Source organism: Aquarana catesbeiana, linkage group LG12, assembly GCF_042186555.1.
Source record: "Aquarana catesbeiana isolate 2022-GZ linkage group LG12, ASM4218655v1, whole genome shotgun sequence".
Classification (NCBI taxonomy): Eukaryota; Metazoa; Chordata; class Amphibia; order Anura; family Ranidae; genus Aquarana; species Aquarana catesbeiana.
This window is the reverse complement of record NC_133335.1, coordinates 52,783,305-52,800,451: the sequence shown is the minus strand read 5'-3', so window position 1 is coordinate 52,800,451 and position 17,147 is coordinate 52,783,305. Positions and strand designations below refer to the sequence as shown.

At 41.8% G+C, this 17,147-nt stretch overlaps 1 protein-coding gene across 5 annotated transcripts in view; it reads right to left on the bottom strand.

Annotated features, from left to right (window-relative positions):
• SPOP (speckle type BTB/POZ protein) overlaps positions 1-17,147 on the bottom strand; it is an 81,182-nt gene that overhangs the window by 40,908 nt on the left and 23,127 nt on the right. For all 5 annotated transcript variants that reach the window (XM_073607808.1, XM_073607804.1, XM_073607807.1 and 2 more), the window contains exons 5-7: positions 14,543-14,694; positions 14,312-14,439; positions 10,650-10,827 (exon numbers count right to left, since the gene is read on the bottom strand). In XM_073607808.1, coding sequence (XP_073463909.1) covers positions 10,650-10,827; positions 14,312-14,439; positions 14,543-14,694 — 458 coding nt within the window. The remainder of the gene's footprint in view (positions 1-10,649; positions 10,828-14,311; positions 14,440-14,542; positions 14,695-17,147) is intronic.

Sequence of the window (17,147 nt, the reverse complement as noted above, 5' to 3'; positions counted from 1 at the left end):
CAGATGAAACATGGTGGAACGCCATTCCACCACCACTACCTCTGATCCTCCGCTCCCACTCCCCGCTGTCACTTGCAAACACAGCAGCTCCCAGAAATAACAGATCCCTGCACATACGGCAGGGACAGATCTCCAGAGAGAGAGAGAGAGAGAAAGAGAGATAGAGAGAATGATCTCCTTGCAAGGCGAGGCAGATCCGCCTACACAGGGAGGTTTACTAGAACCAGGCCAGGTAGGAGAGAGAGAGATGCGAGGAAGCTTTGGGAGGGTTCAGGGTTGGGGTTGGGTTTCACACTGTGCATAGCACACCCCTAAACCCTGCACTTTGTACTTAACGCACGGATTCCTGCACTTTGTACATAGCGCACTCCTGAACTCTGCACTCTGAACATAGCGCTTCCCAGATACAACTGGCCCTTTGAGGGCAATCATACCGCTTATGCAGCCCCTTGATGAAATTAAGTTTGACACCCCTACTATAGAGGGATATGCTTTGTTCATATTTAATGTCTGAGGTTTACAACCACTTTAAAGCAGGACTCCAAGCTCATCATTTTCAATTCTTGACATTGTGGAGCCAGGATCTACATTGCCAACATTTTCACTTAAATTTCTGCATCTGATCCCAACAGTAAAATCAGACCCCTTCCTTTTGGGCATCGTGACCAGCAGCATAACCCAGGCTCTCTCTATGGTACATCTGTCATTATACATCCTCTTTAGACTGGGAGGTGGGATCATGATGACACAAAGCAGCAGGGCAGAGTTACTTTTCCCTTGGTATTCCCTCTTGCCCCCTCTTGTCAAAAAAAGGAATTTTAACAATTGTAGTATCAGACTGCAACATAACATTGAAAAAAGTGAAGGGGGTCTGAATACTTTATGAATGAACCGTATATTGGTCACAGTTTTTTTTTTTTTTTTTGTTTAATACCTTCAGGGTCCCCAAGGTAATGACTCAAAGTATTACAACTAGTTTACGTCCGCCGAAAACTATCGTCTGAAAATAGGGTTATTGGTGTTTTGTCTATAAACAAAAAAAAAAAAAAAACAAAAAAAAAAAAAAAAAAACAAACAAAATAAAAAGCCGACTTCAGCACTACGCCGAGTCCCACTGACTTCAGCGCTACGCCGCGTCCCACTGACTTCAGCGCTACGCCGCGTCCCACTGACTTCAGCGCTACGCCGCGTCCCACTGACTTCAGCGCTACGCCGCGTCCCACTGACTTCAGCGCTACGCCGCGTCCCACTGACTTCAGCGCTACGCCGCGTCCCACTGACTTCAGCGCTATGCCGCGTCCCACTGACTTCAGCGCTACACCACCAGCCATATTAAAGAGTAACTACACTTTTGTTGAAAAAAAAAAAAAAACATCCCCCCTGGGTGATCTAGTACATTACAAGGATTTTAACAAACTTTGGTGCAGATTCCTACATTGTTATTCTGAAGAAATCCCTGTGCGTTTCTCTGTGTCCATGTGGGAAAGTGAATCTAATAGGAATGGTTTCATAATTATCAATCAGCTGAAGCACCTGCAGGGCTCTAATGACGTGATTTCCTATTGGGAGTATCTCACCACAAATTACATTTTTGTTGCAGGGGATGCCTGATATACCGGACTTGTATCTTAGTGCAGACTTCTGGGGAAATTGGTGAGCCAATCACACAAGCAGGAAATAATGTTTCTGTGTACAGAACTTGTCCAGGTAGCCATATTGCATTGCACTTTACAGAAAATTAAAGGTCATTTTTAATAACATTCAATTACAATATGACTTGTGTCGCAATAGTATATGCTATATTATTTTCTATCCCCCCCCCCCACGAAAGTGGAGTTACCCTTTAATTAAACTTTTTTTTTTTTTTTTTAAACGGTCAATTTTGGTTTTCGGCTTTCAGCCAAGTGCATCCTGAATTTTCGGTTCAGAATTTTAATTTTGGTGCACCACTAATTACAACTAGATAATTAACTTTTTTGGGGGGAGGGGGTCAGAACCTTCGCACTTCCTTAGGTATATATGAATGCTCATTTATGGTCCTCCCATCACCCAAGCAGAAAGTGAGAGGAGATCTCAGCAGGGTGACAGAGTAATAAAACCTGACAAAGGTTCTAACTTTTCTCCGCTCTATGGAGAGCTATCTGTCCTGGACCCCATACTATAATTGGCTCCCTAGACCAGCCGCCTCTATTGCCGTATACTAAGAGTACATAAAACGTAATGATGTCTAGTTCATCTGTAAAGCTCAGTTATTTATTGCTAATGCAAATCTCCAAAGCATCCCCCACACAATCCTCCTTCACCAGAATCCACACCTTCCCATTGTAAGCCTATAATTTATTGCTCGCAATAAACAATTGGTGACAGTTGTATATTTTACACCGCCAATTTAAAAAGCGAGCAGCTCCCGATCCTAAGCCCTGCTGGCGCTTCTTCCAGTTCATCTAACGTTTTTTTTACCCTTAAAACTGAGGAATTAGTTAGCGCTGCAAAGACTTAATTGAAAGGATATCAGCTGCCAGCCTATCAAACATGAGGCAGGGTGACACGAGGCAAAGCATTGTGGGAGTCTGCTCAGAAACAAGTCACACTTTGTAGTCATAACAATTGTGCTTGATGCAGACTAATTGGTCACAATAGCGTCTCAAAGCGGCTTTGTGCTAAAAAATGATCTAATATTTATGTTGCAGTAACATTGTTAAACACACTGTACTACTTTGAAGAAAAAGACAATATCATGGAAATTAAATCAACGTGAACAGGAAAACTTTTTTTTTTTTAATTAATTAAAGCTCAACTCTTCCTTAGAATAGAGTGGGGACGTGTAAAAACCCCTCAAAGGTTTCTTCTATTTCCACGATTTTTACTATTGTTATTGAGAAACATTACAATAAAAAGGTACATTCCAGTGTGAATTACAGTATATAAAGCACTGAGCAAAGTGTCAGCACTACACGAAGGAAAGGATAAAGAACAAAAGACATCACCTGGCTGGCCAGAAGACTCCAAGGAAATAGGTATTTATTAACCTTTTAACCAATGCAATACAGGGCACTCCCCCCCCCCCTCCCCCCTCCTTACTTCCAATCCACAGGACAATTTTCAGCTTTCAGCATTGTTGCATTTTGAATGACAATTACGCGGTCATGCAACACTGTACTCAAACAAAATTTTTATATATTTTTTCCCACAATTAGAGCTTTCTTTTGGTGGTATTTGACCACCACTGGGGTTTTTTTTTTTTTTTGTTTGTTTTTAAAATTCTTTGTAAATAGTTTTCTCCTTCACTGATGGGCACTGATGGGCACCGATGAGGTGGCACTTATATGCAGCACTGATCAGGAGGTACTGACAGGCAATCACTGATGGGCACAGATTGGCATCCCTGGTGGGCTCTAGTGGGCATCCTCGATGGGTCTGCACTGACAATCAATACGCTGATTATCTGCCAGGAGAACAGCCGGTCGGCTCTCCTCTACTCGTGCCCTGTCAGCGCGAGAAGAGGAAAAGCCAAAAAACGGCACTTCCTGGTTACCATGTGATGAGCTGTGATTGGACACAGCTCATCACATGGTAAAGAGCCTACGTCATAGGCTCTTTACAGGGATCGGAGATGCGGTGTGTCAGATGGGCGCACGCTAGCGGCTTATCCTGGTGAAGTCACGTGACGTGATGTAATGCATAGGGAGTGGCCGGATATCGAATGAACGGGAAGTGATGTAAGAGGTGTCTCCAACGCTGTGTACTGCACATTTCTGCTGTTTTTTTTACCTTTTTCTTTGTAAGTGCCCATTTGGCTATTTAATAAATTCATTATTTAAACGGTTTGCACTATGGGAGATCCTTCTTTTATCCCCTTACATGCCAGTTTTCCGTGAATGGCTGTGAATACGGAACCCATCTTTTGGAATACACTATTTGGAGAAACACCACTGGCTATCACTGTCTCTAAAGGTCGGGAGGCCCATAGATGTCCCCCAGCTAAGCTGATTGCCAATGCTGTATATACTTCATATTGAGGTACAAGCCCAGAGAGCATTAAGTGGTGTTTATGAAGATCTCCGATTGAAGATACCATTTAATGACACGTTCAGCACTTTATTTATTTTAAACACGGTGGACTATTATTATACTATATAGTTCTATATATTTGAGCTTTCTAGGACATGCTTATTTGCACAGTTTGTTTAACTATTTATTAGCCATTTGCACGTTACGTTATTTGCACAGGAGTTTATTTTCTATCTCGCAATGTTTATTGTCATCTTGCACAGTGCACTTCATTGCATAAATTTGCACAGGAGTTCTATCTTGCTAAGGATTATATTTTATATAGGGGATTTTTTCATTTGTTCACAGGTAACATGCATTTATTCTATTAAGTTGCGCTGATCATTTTTTATCTTACACCAATTTTGTGCACTGTATACACTTTAGGTCTAGCTGCAATTTTTATTAGATCAGTTTGATTCACTTGATAGCGCGAGGGACTACACTGTTTATCAGTGTCAGATTGCTCGCCGCACTATCGCAGTCCCATTATAAGTCACTAATCACCGCCATTACTAGTATAAAGAAAAAAATTGTAACAATTCCAGGAAATATCTCATTGTTTGCAGATGCTATAACTTTAACACATACCAATTGTTTTTTTGTTTTTTTTAACCAAAAGGCATGTAGCAGAATACATTGGCCAAAATTTATAAAGAAATTTGATTTACATTTTTTTTTTATTGGATAAGCTATATAGCAGAAAGTAAAAAATATTGTGATTTTTTCAAAAAAATGTTGGTCTTTTTTTCCCGTTTATATAATAAATAACAATAAAAAACCCAGTGGTGATCAAATGCCACCAAAAGAAAGCTCTAAATGTATGTAAAAATGTTAAAAGTCCATTTTGGTAGGGTACAGCGTTGCATGACTGCGCCACAGCTGCTGGAATATGTCACATGTACCACCCTAAATATAAATAAATAATAAAAACAAAAACATTACGCACATGCTTTTCTAGGCAAAATAAAAAAAAGTGCATTTTTTTTCTTTTTTTTTTAGAACACAGGAGCCTGCAAGTATTGCACCCGTGATCAGTGGCTCGCAGGTGCAATGTTAGGCTCCTGCAGACACCGCCTACAGCCCTCTGCCTGTACCTCTGTATGCGCTTTCAGTTACTCAGCTGCAGAAGTGTCAATGGACTGAACAGCCCATTCTTTTGCTGGCCATACACTATACAGAAAATCGGCCGAACCCATTTTCGAAAAACGAACGTTCGACCGTGACCGCAAACGATCGTGCCATCATATAATGTCCGATAATCTGTTCAGTGGACATGAATAAATAATTTTGTGTTCGTTTTTTTACATATACCTAGTGCAGGCAGTTCGGACGGGAAACACATTAACCTTGCAATTTATCGTACGTTCGGCAGAAATTTTCCAAACATGCCGTTCGTTTTTTTTCCACAAAAACGTCACAAACGATTATCGATTTGTACCCACTAACTTGCCGAAAAAGGAACGAAGTGTCCATACGAACGATTTTTCGGCCGATTTTTCGTATAGTGTATGGCCAGCATTAGTCTATTGAAAGCTACAAGTCTTGTTTGCCCTGGTGGTGCTGAACAACATGTTAGGCCCCTTTCACATGGGCTTTCCGATCAAGTCCACCTGTCTGTTTTTCAGGTGGACCTGATCGGACCCTCCATTCACTCCTATGGGGCAGCGGAAGTCAGCGGTGATATGTCTGCTGACACCCGCTGTTATCCGATCCTGTCTGCCAAATCCAGATGGATGGTGACCCCATTTTCCATCCGTCTGGCGGATCGTATAAAAAAAACGGACAGACGGTCCGTCTTCATCTGATCTCCCCAAAGAGGGAGAGGGACAGGCAGGTCCGTCTCAGCACAATAAGCGGAGACGAACCTGTCATTCATCTGCTCAGCGGGGATCAACGGAGCGACCCCCCTCCCGCTGAGCAAAGCGGAGTCCGCCAGGCCGACCGCCTGTTTGAAAGAATCCTTACAACCTGAATACAAATGAAACTTGTTACTTAAAAGGAGAAGTCCAGCCTTGACTCGTTAGGCTGTGGTTCTCCTATGGGTCACAGGAGTGCAATTCGTTTTGCACTCCTGTGACCCATTTTCAGCAGAGAGCAGTCTGAAGTCCGCTCTCTGTTGACGTTACCAAGTTCAGTCCAGGCACCGCATCATCCCGACTTCAGAAGTCTGGATCCGCCAGGTGCCTGGACTGATGGCAGTCTCAGCCTCTCAGTGAGCCGCTGAGACAGCGACTCCCCACCCCTCCATAGCTCAGCGCTCCAGTGAGCGTGTAGGAGCAGAGAGGAGAGCTGCTCATTGACAGTCAGCAGCTCTCTTCTCGGGAGCTGTGAGAACCGAGACATTGGCGGTGTTCGGTTCTCAATGCAGAGGTGGCGGGGGACCGATGCTGCATCCACCTAGGTGAGTACGATTAGGGGAAAAAACCCCAAACCCATACTTCTCCTTTAAAGTGGAAATAGCCGTTACACTCTGTTTATATAACCGTTTTTAAATGCATGTCTCCAAATTATTACCAGTATATAAGCACATAGCACTTTACAGACAATAGAAAGAGGCAGAAAATAAAGGAAGAATACTGAATCTGATATAGATGCTGATCTTGTTTTACACGATAAATCCACAAATGGCAAGCAGCCTCATAATAACGCCAAAAAGCTAAAGTGCAAGAACAGCGACCTCCATAGCAATCAGAAGCTGGCTATTCCCTACACAGTAAATGTTAGAAAACAACTGTTACGAAGGACCACATCACTATATCCTTTGTTCCAGGTTCATCAACTCCCACATAATACCAGTCTGCATTATTTTATTGATATTCTGTAGCTTCAAACCCAAAAGGTGAAGGAAACCAATAACAGCCATATTGCCCTTTTCCATGTTTGCTGGAAAAAACGACAGCTGGAGCCTGATTGGTTGCCATGGACATCATAGACTTTACTTCCCTCTGGCTTAATCAATCAGCTGCAATGTATCAAGCAAAAGGAAACACAATTGTATCTTGTGCTGACAGATGTCCCTGGGAAGCTTGTATGCCAAAGAAGGTACATGTAGCATAAAATAGACCTGACAATTTCCATAATGTATATATGTAAAGCGTCAGCCAACTGCTACAGGAATGACAGAACTCTCTACTGACGCCGCTTCCAATACAGTGCTATTTTCTAGAAGAAAAAAACAAGGGGCACCCAAAATTCCTTTATACTGTTTAACCACTTGCCTACCGGGCACTTTCACCCCCTTCCTGCCCAGGCCAATTTTCAGATTTCAGCGCGGTCACACGTTGAATGACAATTGCGTGCTCATGCAACACAGAAAATTTTTTCATTTTTTTTGGAGACCGATAGAGCTTTCTTTTCGTGATATTTACCGCCACTGGGGGTTTTATTTTGATTTTGGGGTTTTGATTAGACACAGCTGAAAACATGGTAAAGATCCGCTGTGATTGGCTCTTTACCCCGATCTGTGATCAGCTGTGTCCGAAGATCCGTGCCAATGCACGCTGCAGGGGGCGCGCAGGAAGCGCAATCATGGGAGGACGTCTATAGGTGCCCTCCCCGCAATGTGAGCCCACGCTGTAGCAGTCTTTCAGCTATAGCAAGGAACATGCAAGCCAAAACTGATGTTTATTAATATTATTGTAAGCTCAGTTACCCAATGACTGATTTGAAACGGATTTACCCCAGATCTGCTCTCACCTACTATGGAGGCTCACTTCTCCTGCTGCATTACTGATAAAGTAAATGAAGGTAGTGCTCTTACTTTCACTGCACTTTTCCGCCACCCCCTGACTGCCACTAGAACCCCCCGATATTGTGTATTTGCACACAGGTTTTATGCTGGTTCATACACACAATTGATGAGATCTTTCAAATAAATAATCACTGTAGTATTCTGTCTGTTAACAGGAATTATCAATTAAAGAATATGCAAACCTAACATATGATATGTGACTGCTGTACCATGTACTTGTAAGAGAAAAGGATATGTTCTCTTTGTATGAAATCCCTGGTGTTCCTGCCAGTCCCCCTGCTTTCCTATTAAAAACTGGCCACATTAAGCATGAGAGCACAGTGTGGTCAGTTCTCTAGTTCTGCTGGGAACTCAGCCTGCTCTCCTCAAATGATCATACTTGTCCTAACACCCTACCCTCCTGCACAGCCATTCACTGGGAAGATCAGTGTGCTGCCGTCCCCCCCCAAGCTCTTATATGCTGAACAGAGGGTGTGTGATCACTTTTAGAAAAAAAAAAAAAAAAAAAAGAAGTATTTATAATGTTTTTTTTTATTTTTTATATCGATACAAATATTTTTCTATTTTAAAACTAATGGGTTGTTTTACAAGGTGAGGGTTCACATATACTTTCAATTTATTTACTATTTTATCAAATAGAAGATGATACTGATCACATGGGTAGAGGAATCCTGATCTTTTTTAAAGTCTTTTGTTTGGTTTTTCAAGCAATGGATCAATTCTAAAAAAATCACTTTTTATTTTTATTTCCTCAAAAGCTTTCGGCACTGAAAGCGATGTCATACACGCAGGTAAATTTACTATTTATGGTGCATCAAACGATCATTTCAGAAATCTGTTTAAGTAAAACTACAATCAGATTTATAGGTTAATTGCAGGAAAATAAAAATGCGTATGGACCGTATAGGCCTGTCCCCTGCAAGCAATTTGTCATTCTGCCACTAAGTACTGAACAATAGGATCTGGAAGGAGAGTCCATGTGTACACACAGGGGAAAGTACAGGTGAATGTATGTGTCTGCTGTGCAGCCTACGTGTTACGCCGGTCATAGCTGGTGCGATTTTCTTTCATGCAACCACGGTTTGCAGGGGGAAAAAAAAAAAAATTTCTTGATTCCCCCACCAACACTGAATGAATCCCTCCCAGGGAGCTATTGAGTTCTCCCAGTGGGGGGGATGGGCGCAGCGAGCCGTCCCTGCTGGGAGAACACACACCGATTATTGCTAGCTGCTGGCAATAATTGCATGAAAAAATCTGACATCCTGGCTGTACCAAAGTCCATCGATGGATCAACTTGTGCACAATCAGCCTGCCTATAGATGATTTGAATCTTGGCCGGTCCCAACTAAGATTCGAACGTCTATGGCCAGCATTCGTTTTCCTTACGTGAGTTCTGTACACAAGAGCAGCAGGCCTCAAGAATGAACACTACGGTAAAAACATTGCTACCTGAATCTCAGGGTTCTCACCTGCGTAGGATGTGCACTGATCTGGCAATTTCACTGTGTTATTTGTTGCCCTGTATGCACGGCCTACAGTAGAATAAATCTTAACATTCTCGTGTCAGCAGTTTCAGTTTGTGTTGAAACATGGAGGCACATGGCATGGCACTGCACAGATTAAAGTGATTGTAAATGATCACCATCCAGTTTAAAAAAAGAAATGAAAGGCAAAACATTTTTGTTTAGATATAAAATAAAAAAACACATTATAAATACATGTTTTCCCCATTTTATAAGTGATTACCTTCCCTCTGTTCTCAGCTGCATAAGAGTTGGGGGGAGGAGAAGCAGCAGCACACCGAGCTTCCCAGTGAATGGCTGTGCAGCGGGGGGTGTAAAGTGTGATCATTGGAGGAGAGTACACTGAGTTCCAGGATAACTAGAGAACAGACCAGGGTGTGTTCTCCTGATTAGCGTGGTCAATTTTTATTAGGAAAGCAAAGGGACTAGCAGAACACCAGGGATTTCACACAACTGAAGCAATACAAAAAGAGAACAGGAGATTTCCTCATACAAGTACATGGTACAGCAGGCACATTAACATGAAGCGTTGGGGTAACAAACCCTTTAATGCACAGCCTCTGTCTGTAGTGTGAAACCGGACACTTCCAATGAAGAAACGATATATCCCACAATCCCTGGGTCTCAGTCTAGCGCTCCTGCAGGTGAGTGCTACACAGTAATTAGATCTGAGAGACACAAGCAGGCAGAGAATTCACAGACACAGAGAACTCACTCACACAGTGGGAAGATGATGCATTTTTATAACATTAGCACTCCCACATATGTGCTGCATCACAGTGGTGGTGAAGACTGGATGCTGTGTGACCTGGAAAAGGAAGATGCCCTGTCCCTCGGACACATAGGGACAAGCTAGCTGCTGCAATACATGGATCAGCCATGGCACAAACTGCAGCCACAACATGTGAGCCCATCGTTACAAAAAGGTAGGACAACCAAACATAGGGAAGATGACTACACTAATACCTAGTTAAAACAATGAAACATTTGAAAGTGTACAATGACTTTAAGCAACATGAACTGCTTCTTAGTTACCCAGGTTGGGACATAGCAGGGTTTTTTATTTTTTTAGGCTTGGTGCACAACATTCGGCAGATGCTGATGTATGTCAAACACCTGTGGAAGCTTATCAGTACCAGAGAACACAAGAATTGTATGGCTCTATATCAGAGAGTGCTGTCAACACTAGCCAAATTGCTTTTCTGTGTTACATCATTCAGTATGTGACCAGTAAGCAGCAATGATTGAAAACGAATGACATCCTGCTCATTGGCTTCACACAGTACATTGCTACACATAGGATGCTAAAAATGCAAACAGACCTGCAAGGATGGCTTTGTGTGCTTTGAATTCCTGCCCGGCAACACACAGACAGCAGTCAGTGAAACGAGAGTTCTCCCATAATCCTCCAAGTTCATCAGCGAGACGACATTCCGGTACTTTCACCATGTTCATGGTGTTCTGCCCAGAAATGTTAACAGAATCTTGAACGACGCTGACCTAGGGAGAACAAAAGAAGGCAATGTCAAAATATAGCCAGGGTCACATAAATCTGCAGTAGCACTAGAAACGTATTATTGTATCCTATTGGGTAACTACAGAAATTAATGCCATAACAAAACATCACGTCATTATCCACTTGCCGATTGCCCGGCCGCAATGTACTGCGAGCCAGCGGCCACTGTAGACAAAGTGACGCAACCGTACGCCGCTGCCTACTTCCGGATTGTACACAACAGGAGCCTGTCAGCAAGTCCCAGCCAATGATTAACGCCTGGGACCTGCTGATTGGCTGTGTGCAATCACAGACCACAGCTCTGTGTTGTAAAAAAAAAAAAAAAAATTCAGAGCTCTGTACAGAGGGAGTGATCTGTCAGTTTATCATTCCTGCAAAGCAGAGATCTAATAGTAAAAGCAGCACACTTTACACATAGCTAAGCACACATTTAACCCCTTTATCACCCTAGTGGTTAACCCTTTCCCAGCCAGTGTTATTAGTACAGTGACAGTGTATAGTATTAGCATTGATCACTGTATTAGTGTCACTGGTGATGTCAGTGGCAGTTTCCTCCAGTGTCAGTGTCAGATTGCCCACTACACTATCACAGTAATTACAAGTCACTGATCACTGCCATTAGTAGTATAAAAAAATAAAATTTAAAAAAAAAAAAAAACACACAATCAATATACAGTTATTGTTTTTTTTGCTTGTTTTCTTAGTCAAAAACATGTAGCAGAATACATTTTGGCCAAATTTATGAAGAAATTTGATTTTTTTTTTTTTTATGTATATGTTTTATAGCAGAAAGAAAAAAAAATTGTATTTTTTTCAAAATTTTTGGTCTTTTTATATTTATATCGCAAAAAAAAAAACAAACAGTGGTGATCACCACCAAAAGAAAGCCTATTTGTGTGGAAAAAAAAAAAAAATGATAAAAAATTTAATTTGGGTATAGCATTGCATGACAGAGCAATTACCAGTTAGAGTAGCGCAGTGCTGAACAGCAAAAACAGAACCTGGTCTAGAAGGGAGTAAAATCTTCCGGAGCTTATAAGATAATAGTCGATGTTGGGACATGTAAACAAGGGTATATTGCCAGATATCCTAAATTCTTTCCATAGGAGCCGAGTTTTGAGGGTGATCAGTCCAAAGGATAAGGGGTTTAAATAATAAGATCAAAGAACGTGCATGCCAAAGGTCTTCACCAAAATGGGGTGCAGTTAGAGCTGGGCAATTTTCTCCAAAAAAAAAAAAAATCTGCGATTTAAAAAAAAAAAAAAAACAAAAAAAAAAAAAAAACCCTCGATTCATGATTCAAATTTTTTTTTTTTTGATGGACACAGCACCGGTCCTGAGGAGCTGCGGGCAGGAGTTTTTAGGTGAGGCCGCGGCTTCGGCCTAGTCCGCAGCGTCCGGCCTCGCGGACTAGGCCGAAGCCGCGGCCTCGCCTAAAAACTCCTGCCCGCAGCTCCTCAGGACCAGCATGGTGTCAGCGCCGGTCCTGGTGAAAAAAATAAATAAATAAAAAAATTGATTTGCTGAAAATTTTAATCGATTTGACCTCTCAACTCGATTCAAGATTCAAATCGATTTTTTCCCCAGCCCTATGTGCAGTCCACAGTAAGACCTCTTTCACACTGGAGCGCTCGAGGCATTTTAGCAATAAAAATAGCGCCTGTAAAGCGCCTCTCAAGCAGCGGTGCATTTGCAGGACGGAAAAAAAAGACCTGTAAGTAGCATCTTTAGGGCGGTTTGGGAGCGCTGTATACACCGCTCCTCCACCACCCCTGCCCATTAAAATGCATGAGCAGCGCTGCCGTAGCGCCTGCAAAAGGCTTCGGCAGCACCGCAACACGGACGCTATTATAACCCTTTCTTCGGCCACTAGCAGAGGCTTAAAGCACCCTGCTAGCGGCCGAAAAGCGTCGCTATAACAGCAGTAAAGCCCCGCTAAAACTAGCGGCACTTTACCGCTAACGCCAGCACCGCCCCAGTGTGAAAGGGGTCTAATTGGTGGGTGTACCCAATACTACTCAGAGGTTGTACCTCTATTTGGTGTAGCGTTGTGCGGGTCACTATAGGAGGTGTGTCACAGGTTATTCATGTGCACCTGGGATGGGGCAGCCTTTCTCAACCTTTTTAATAGGGAGGAACTTTAAAAGAACTCTGTCTCAGGGTACTGCTTTTAATATTTACTAGATCTACAGCTCACGCTACATTAGTATGATGGTCAGTAGTAAGAATGCTCCTTAAATTTGTGGTCAGTAAAAAGATTCCCCCCTTAAGATCATGGCTAAGAAAGGCTAGTCCAGGGTAAGCTGAGGAGGTACACAGTTTATTAGTCAAGGGATATAGTGCCTGGGTAAAAGCAGTCTAGGAGCATGCAGTGTCATGGTGTAAAAGAGCAAGCCAAACTTATGTGCAATTAACGCTGCATCGTGGATGTGCAGTGCCAGATTTGTGTAGTGCCAACTTTTTATACAAAAAATGCAAAGGGCCAACATCTAGGTGGCTTTTTTAAATATGGTGCTGCAACAGCAGCAATGTATCCATGCTGCAATATATAACCATGGCCTGACAAGTACCTGACTGGTGACTCTGGAATCTGGTATGTGGAGACCTGAGCAAAAATGATTCTATAACAGAGAACGCAAATTTCAGGCGGCCTGTGAGGAGCCATACACCAAGTGAATGTCATGGGAAAAATGTGTATTAAAAGGTGGAGAGTTGAGGGACAAGGCATGCCAATCTAAAGTGACCACTGGTATGTAGTATATCCCATAGCAAGCAAAGCAAAACTCCGCTTCAAGAATTCATACTAAAATGTATCCATAAAAAAACAGCTAAAACAATTGAGGTCTGACTGGTTGATAGATGTTACCATAGATAACGGCTTTTTGCTGTTAAAGCAACCTAGTCATAAAAAAATAAATAAAAATAAAAAAAACAATCTTTGCAAAAGAATAGGAATTGTAATTATCTAGCTTCCGCCCATAACACGGAGCGTCACTCTTTTCAATAGGAACACCAGATAAAGAATCTTCAGCATCTGAGATGCTTATGGCTGTGTCCTCCATTGCATGTCATGGTTTCTGCAGCCAGCAGCTACATCCCTACAGAGCAGAGTAGCCACATAGCAGCCTGCAGGTAAAACCACAGTAAGCAGCAGGAGAACAGGTATCCGATACATCTGGACGTTTATTAAAATCTGAAGACTCTTTAAGCTGACACAGCCCTTGAAGAAAGCAGAGATCCTTTACAGGGAGATAGATATACATGTAGATTTTGGCAACACAGTAGCTTTTATTAAGCCCAGTTTTTCACTGTTACATGTTTTCATCTGTAAGGTACTGCACTGGCTATACAAAAGGGAGAATGTAATTTGTTGATGTGGGCACAAAGCCTGGACAGCAGGGCCCCACTGTGAACAGGAATCACATAAGATGACCTACATATGCAAATAGTTTTGCTACCATTACATACCTCACAGAAAAGGGTCAGCTTATCATCTGGGAGAAGGCCATTGGCCTCATCGAGCAGGAAATCTCTGCGAATGAATTTCTTAAAACCCCAGTCTTTTCCTTGAACAAAGCGGTAAGCTCGTTGGCTCTCTTAAAAAAAAAAAATATAAAAAAAACACATGTACATGGAGGTGAAAGACTGCAAAAGGAAAGACAACATCATTGGTAAAATCTATACAGGCAGGCCCCTTACCCATTGCCTTGGTTTCTTCACCCTTGGCATTAAGGATGGAGAATTTGAATTTGGCGCGCACCTCACTCTTTGGACAGCTGACCAGCAGCAGGTAAAGAGACAAATAGTCCTTGCTCTCTTCATCTAATCCTTTAGGATTCACACGGAGGCACCTGGAGGTAAAAAAAGATTTAGATTTGGTAAAGTAATAGGAATATTCATGCCATTCATTGTGCACTATTGTGTTGACCTCTGTGATTGGTCACAGTCCATCTGTATCATGTGATTACCTGCGGTCAATCACAGCTAATCACAAATAGTAAACACTGAATGAATCGGTTTATAACAGGGACTGCAATAAGCAATCAGTGTGCAAGAATAAAAAAATAAAATCCCGATTACCTTCCCAGAGTAGTACAGTGTTAACATAGCAACACTGTGCTGCTCTGGTCTAAAGTATGCAATAAAAAAAAAAAGTAATTATATATATATATATATATATATATATATATATATATATATATATATATATATATATATATATATATATATATAACTTTTAAAAAAAAAAAAAAAAAAAAATGAACGAAAGAAAAAAAAAATAAAAAAAAAAAAATATATATATTTTTTTTTTTTTTTTCTTTCGTTCATTTTTTTTTTTCTAAACATACCACCACCAGTCAGTGTCCCAGATCACTGCCACACCAGTTACATTAGGACGATGTACTGCACTGGTGACAGTAGGTAAAAAAAAGAAAAAGTGAAACAAATTTTTTTTTTTAATCTCTTCATTTTCTAAAAAATTGTGACAAAAAAAAATTACAACTTCAAAATACTCGCCATGCCTCATACTAAATACCTTGGGCAGTCTACCTTCCAAAAAGGGGTCATTTGAGTGAGATTTGTACTGTCCTGGCATTTTCATGCCTCAAGAAATTATATAGGCTGTTAGTACAGCAGGACTGATCAATTTTCAGAATGAAAATATATATATATATATATATAAATAAATAAAAAAAAAAATATATATATATATATATATATATATACACACACACACACACACACATACTAGTTTGTAGATGCTATAAAACTTTCCTACAGACTAAAAAATATACACTTAGAAATGTAGCAGAATACATTTTGGCCTAAATTTATGATGGATTATTTATTTACAAAGTGTTGTTACAGAAACCAAGAAAAATGTGGGGTTTTTTTTCCTTTCTTTTTTTTGTTTATTTAGCAAAAAATAAAAACTCCAGTGGCAATTAAAGTGATTGTAAAGGTTAGTCTTCTTTTCTTTTTTTTAAATAACATGTCAAGGGTTTTGCACAGAGCGGCCCCAATCCTCCTTCTCTGGGGTCCCCCGGCGGCGCTCCTGGCTCCTCCTCCTCATCGAGTACCCCCACGGAGAGCCGCTTTCCATGAGGGCACTGGTGTGGGTGTGCTCCCGAGTCCTGCTGCTGTGTCCATTGAAACAGACAGCAGGCCCCGACTCCCGTGTCACTTGATTTGATTGACAGCAGTGGGAGCCAATGGCTCCTGTTGCTATCAATCTATCCAATGAGGACCCGTGGCAGTGGCTGAGGCTGATGTGCTTGTCCCCATCGCTGGAACGATCAGGTTTAGGTAAGAAAAATGGGGGCTCTGGGGGCAGCTGCAACGCAGGGGGCGTCTTACCTTAATGCATTAATGTGAAAAACCACAAAGGTTTACAACTCCTTTAAATACCACCAAAAACGATAAAAATTTCATTTGGGTACAGTGTGTTGCATGACTGCGCAATTGTCATTCAAAGTGTGGCAGCACTGAAAGCTAAAAATTGGCCTGGGCAGGAAGGGGGTGAAAGTGTCCGGTATTGAAGTGGTTAATTAATTCAAACACATAACGCACTGCAGTTACAAAGTGTGCCGTTGTACAAAATAGAAAAGGAGCTTTAAAGAAGAATAAGACAGATTTTCTAAGATAGTAATGTCCAGACTACTCCACAATTACGCTCAAGAATAGTTAGCAATACTTGATGTGAGATGTTGTGTTTGGAAAACAGGAGGGGTAGAGTAGATAAAGGAAGGGAGAAAGGAAGGGGAAGGTGGGGGAAAGGAAGGGGAAGGGGGGGAAAAGGGTAGGGTAGATGAGATAAGTAAGGGAGAGGGATGGTGGAGACCTCCGGGATCTGTGCAGTCAAAAAAAAAAAAAAAAAAAAAAAAAAAAAAAAAAAAAAAAAAAGGAAGCTTCCTCTGCAGTACCATCTTTCCCTAAGTCCCGAGTCCACTGTACTGAGTGACCGGCTTAGTCCAGATGGAGCCCCTGCCTGCTGTAGGAAGGTCTGACACAGATGCTGTGCTCAAATACCTGAGGCACATACTGGAGGTTACCAGCATCTTATTATATTTATTGTGAGACTTGTGTTTCCTGTTTAGGTGGAAGGAGTCACACCCTCTCATGTGCTGTCCTGGATGATGGTTAGGGAAACAACATGCCCAAGAGTAAGCTCCAGTGGGCGGAGTGAAATGTGTTGAGGGCGTGGCCTGGCAAAAGGCGCAGGTTGAGATTGCTATCATACAGCAGGTTTTGGCTTGATGTGCGGCTCCCGAGACACCTATCACTCTCTTATTGGCAATGTGAG